This window comes from Otolemur garnettii, unplaced genomic scaffold (assembly GCF_000181295.1).
Source record: "Otolemur garnettii isolate 467f Iridium unplaced genomic scaffold, OtoGar3 scaffold00016, whole genome shotgun sequence".
In the NCBI taxonomy this organism is placed as follows: Eukaryota; Metazoa; Chordata; class Mammalia; order Primates; family Galagidae; genus Otolemur; species Otolemur garnettii.
Genome location: NW_003852411.1, coordinates 21,270,133 through 21,275,509, shown reverse-complemented (window position 1 = coordinate 21,275,509; position 5,377 = coordinate 21,270,133). Strand labels below are relative to the sequence as shown.

General features: G+C 42.9%; 1 protein-coding gene across 14 annotated transcripts in view; it reads left to right on the top strand.

The window, feature by feature from the left end:
• Positions 1 to 5,377, top strand: part of PRRC2C (proline rich coiled-coil 2C) — a 116,568-nt gene that overhangs the window by 85,105 nt on the left and 26,086 nt on the right. For 12 of the 14 annotated variants that reach the window (XM_012802674.2, XM_012802676.2, XM_023510737.1 and 9 more), the window contains one exon: positions 851 to 943. The exons of the other annotated variants lie outside the window; for them this stretch is intronic. In XM_012802674.2, the coding sequence (XP_012658128.2) occupies positions 851 to 943 (93 nt within the window). The remainder of the gene's footprint in view (positions 1 to 850; positions 944 to 5,377) is intronic. 14 annotated transcript variants of the gene reach the window in all.

Sequence of the window (5,377 nt, the reverse complement as noted above, 5' to 3'; positions counted from 1 at the left end):
CTTGAGCCCAGGAATTGGAGGTTGCTGTGAGCTGTAATGCCACGGCACTCTGCCCAGGGGGACAGCTTGAGGCTCTGTCTCAAAAAAAAAAACAAAAAAAAACAAAAAAAAAAGAAAGAAAGAAAAATTTATGACAGTAAATAAGGAGCATATCCTAAAATCTAATAATGACAGTTGAGATTTTGGTGTTCGCTTATTTTACATTGTTTGATTCTGAAGATAGTAATCAGCAGCTGATTATAAACTGCATAGTGAGTATGGGAAACACATAAAAACATTCTTTTTTTTTTTTTTTTTTTTGGGACAGAGCCTCAAGCTGTCCCCCTGGGTAGAGTGCTGTGGCATCACAGCTCACAGCAACCTCCAGCTCCTGGGCTCAAGCGAATCTCCTACCTCAGCCTCCTATGTAGCTGAGACTACAGGTGCCCGCCACAATGCCCGGCTATTTTTTGGTTGCAGCCGTCATTGTTATTTAGCAGGCCCGGGCTGGATTTGAACCCACCACCTTAGTTGTATGTGGCTGGTGCCTTAGCCACTTGAGCCACAGGCACCCAGCCAAAACATTCTTTTAATAACCAATAGAAATGAATACTTGGTACCATTGGCAATCTCTCAGTACTATACAATGCATTTTTAACAACGTACAGGAATTCAGCAGTAGTTGGAATGTTGTTTTGATGGTGGGTGCATTTGTGTTTTGTCCCACTGTTGATAAAATAAGGTTTGAGCGAGTTGAGTCCCAAGGTCTCCTTTAGCTTTAATCCAAGAACAACTGTACAACTGTTAGGTTATCATTAGAAAGTGATCCATTAATTCAGTTTAAAACATTTTTTTTTCTGTTACTACACAGGAGTCTGTAACAGATTATACTACACCTTCTTCTTCTTTGCCTAACACTGTGGCTACTAATAATGCAAAGATGGAGGATACTTTGGTTAATAATGTAAGTAATTCATTTGAGATGTGGCAAGTTTGGATAGGACCTTGACTGTTGTTATCTAGTACTTTTATGTTTTTCTTACTCATCAGGTAAAGAGCTGTTAGTAAACTTGTTTTAGGAGCATTGTAGTATAATTAGCAGAAATAGTCAAAGCTGAATTTTTTTCTTCAGAAAGTCATCAGCTTTCTATTTAAGATCAAAATTTTTGATTTTTTTATATATATAATGCAGTGAGTGAAACCTAACTCACTTCTCATTTTAAAAAGTGAGAATTGGCTCACGCTGCTAAGGCACCAGCCACATACCGCCAGAGCTGGCAGGTTCGAATCCAGCCCGGGCCTGCCAAACAACAAAGACAACTACAACAAAAAAATATCCAGGCATTGTGTTGGGCGCCTGTAGTCCCAGCTACTTGGAAGGCTGAGGCAGGAGAATCGCTTGAGCCCAGGAATTAGAGGTTGCTGTGAGCTGTGATGTAACAGCACTCTACCCAGGGCAACAGCTTGAACCACTGTCTCAAAATAAAAAAAGAAAAAGTCAGCGAGAACTAGAACTAAAAAGGATCTATAGTGTGACCAAAGGATCAGATGTTTCTTTTTTGAGTTTTGAAGAACACACCCAATATTAACAACATTTTTGCTATAATGTACATGGAAAATGTACACATGTATGTCAGAGATTCTTAAATGCTTTAATATCAGCTGGGGTTGTATTGTAAATTAGGCCCTAGTTTCTCAAAGCAACCATACCATAGTTCAGTATGGTGTTAAAAGTCAGTGCAGTCAGGTGGCCGCACTTATGGCTCAGTAGGTAGGGCACCAGCCCCACATACCAAGGGTGGTAGGTTCAAACCCAGCCCCTGCCCAACTGCAATAAAAAAAATACCCAGACATCGTGGTGGGCGCATGTAGTCCCAGCTACTTGGGAGGCTGAGGCAAGAGAATCACCTAAGCCCAGGAGTTGGAGGTTGCTATGAGTTGTGTGACACCCTGGCACTCTACCGAGAGCAACAAAGTGAGACTCTGTCTCTACAAAAAAAAAAAAAAAAGTGCAGTCTGTCATTTTGCCTAGCTCCCTTACTGACAGGTAAACAATTGTAAGCCCTTTGGCTTGGCGCCCGCAGCTCAGTGATTAAAGCACTGGTCACATAACCAAGGCAGGCAGGTTTGAACCCAGCCTCGGCCTGCTAAACAACAACGACAACTGCAATAATAACAACAACAACAAAAAAAACTACCTGGGCATTGTGGCAGGTGCCTGTAGTCCTAGCTACTTGGGAGGCTGAGGCAAGAGAAGTACTTAAGCCCAAGAGTTGAGGTTGCTGTGAACTGTGAAGCCATGGCACTCTACTAAGGGCAACATAATGAGACTGTCTCAAAAAAAAGAAAAAATTGTAAGCCCCAAAACGTCACGGAACTTGCCATGGTCACACAGTATAATTTAGAAAAACATTTTAGAAATTACTTGTATGGTCCTTGCTTTGGAAGTCAGGTATGGTAGAAATACAAAATTTAGTCAGCTGCTCTCTTTAGTTGTAGCCCTTAAATAAGCAAAGACTATTAGACTAAAATGTTGATCATTCTTTTTAAAAACATCTATTATAGGGCGGCGCCTGTAGCTCAGTGAGTAGGGCGCCAGCCCCACATACTGAGGGTCACAGTTCAAACCTACCCTGGCCAAACTGCAACAAAAAATAGCCCGGCATTGTGGCAAGGCTCCTGTAGTCCCAGCTACTTGGGAGGCTGAGGCAAGAGAATCGCCTAGGCCCAAGAGCTGGAGGTTGCTGTGAGCTGTGATGCCATGGCACTCTACCGAGGACGATAGAGTAAGACTGTCTCTACCAAAAAAAAAAAATTCATTATAGGTAAATACTTAAAGGTCTCTCACAAATGATCTTAACTATCATTTTGAGTTTTAGAATCTTTATTTTTGTCTTCATTTTTTGTTCTGTACTTCCCTCTAGCCTTAAGTATATGGAAATTTAGAAAGGTGAGCTGTATTAGGGGGTCACTTAATCCAATTTTTATAGTCAAGCTGAAGGACTTCTGATATGTAGCCAAGGAAAAGGAATGGAAAGGAGTAAGTCACAGTTTTTCTCCATGATAAGAGCTGTCTAGGGCTCCGTACCCATAGCTCTGTGGTTAGGGCATCTACCACATATAACAGGGCTGGTAGATTAGAAACCTAGCCAGGCATTGTGGCAGGCGCCTGTAGTCCCAGCTACCTGGGAGGCTGAGGCAAGTAAATTACTGAAGCCCTAGAGTTGGAGGTTGCTGTGAGCTGTAACTTTTTTGTTTTGTTTTGTTTTGTTTTTTGTTTTTTGTTTTTGAGACAGAGCCTCAAGCTATCCCCCTGGGTAGAGTGCCATGGCATCACCCTCACAGCAACCTCCAACTCCTGGGCTCAAGCCAGTCTCCTGCCTCAGCCTCCCAAGTAGCTGGGACCACAGGCACCCGCCACAACGCCTGGCCATTTTTTGGTTGCAGCCATCATTGTTGTTTGGCGGGCCCGGGCTGGGGATTCGAACCCGCCACCTTAGGTGTATGAGGCTGGCGCCTTAGCCGCTTGAGCCACAGGCGCCGAGCCCTGTGAGCTGTAACTTAATGGCACTCTACTGAGGGCCACATAGTGATACTCTGTCTCAACAAAAAGGCTCTCTAGGAGCTGATTAATGTAATTTATCCAACTCCCTTCCCTCGATACCCAGTCTCCACCTTTCTGAGAGTGGCTTAAATTTTTCTTTTTCTTTTTTTTTTTTTTGGTGAGACAAAGTCTTTATTGCTCCAGCGTAAATATAATGGCATCATCATAGCTTACTGCAGCCTCAAACTGCTGGGCTCAAACAATCCTGCCTCAGTCTCCCCAGTGGTAAGACTACACCCAGCTAACTTTTTTTATTTTTTATAGAGTCTGGGTCTTACCCTTGCTCGGACTGGTCTCGAACTCCCAACTTCCAGCAGTCCTCTAGGCCTCCTAGAGCACTAAGATTATAAGAGTGAGCCACCAGGCCCAGCCTGTTTGTTTTTTGGTTGATTGCTTGGTTGTGGGTTTGTTTTTTCTTTTTTTTTAATTTGCTGTAGGAAATAATGGGTATCTTGGGAAGGAAAGTCTTTTTTTCCTTTAGTTTAAGTGCTAATGTCACTGTGATATCCAATCGTTTTTCTGCTGCATATTAGAAGAGTAAGAGTTATCTTGGGCCAGTCATTAAATACAGTACAACAAACACTAATGAAAACTAATGAGCAAAAGAAAAGACCCATATATACTTCATATGTCTACGGTAGTAACTTTTTCAAGAAAGCATATGATACTTTCTACTAAGCTACCTTTTGACAATATAATTTACAAAATATAAACAAGGAAAAAATGTCGTTATTCTTTGAATTCTTAAAAGCTATTGAGAATATCCAGATGAGCATTTTAATGGCTTCTGTGTGCTGTAAGCCTAATGAATTTAGTGGCTTGTATGTTGGAACTGCTAGAGAGAAAAGACGAGTCTCATGGCAATGTACCCAGTATATATTTGAAAGCAGAAAAATTAGTTTGTATCAGTGAGCATTACATAGGTCATTATGAAAGTTTTTAGGTACGCAAAAATCAAGAAACAAATCCACATGGATGGAAATATATGACACCCTCACGACAATACCTATAAGCCAAGCAATTAAAACAAACCTGTGAATCAGAAAGGACACTATTTACTGTGGGGTTGTTTGTTTGTTTGTTTGTTTGGGGGGCGGTTCTTTTTGGTTTTGGCAGAGTCTCACTATGTCACCCTCAGTAGAGTGCCGTGGCAGTGTCACAGCCCACAGCAACCTCAAACTCTTGGGTTCAAGCTATCCTGCCAAGTACCTGGAACTATAGGCGCCCACCACAACACCCAGCTGTTTTTTGGTTGTAGTTGTCATTGTTATTTGGCAGGCCCGGTCTGGATTCAAACCTGCCAGCTCTAGTGTATGTGGCTGGAGCCCTAGCCACCAAGCTATAGGTGCCAATCCTACAGTTGTTATTGTTGATTAGCAGGCCCGGGCCAGGGTTCGAACCTACTAGCCTCTGTATATGTGGCCAGCTCCCTACCCCCTGAGTACGGGTGCCACCCTTTTTTTTTTCTCTCCCTTGTATTTTTTTGTCAAGACAGAATTCTATGCCCTGAGCAGAGTGCAGTGGCGTTGTAGCTCACTGCAACCTCAGACTCGGGCTGTGGGCATCCTGCTGCCTCAGCCTATCTGAAACCGCTGGGATTACAAGCTCTCGCCCGGGCACCCAGCTGGGTTTTTCAATTTTTTTCATGAACTGGGGTCTCACTCTCGCTCAAACAATCCTTGAACTCCTGAACTCAAGCAATCCTCCTGCCTCAGCCTCCCACAGTGCTGGATTTACAGGTGTGAGCCACCGTGCCCAGCGATTGTTTACTGTGTTTCTTTTTTTTTTTTTTTT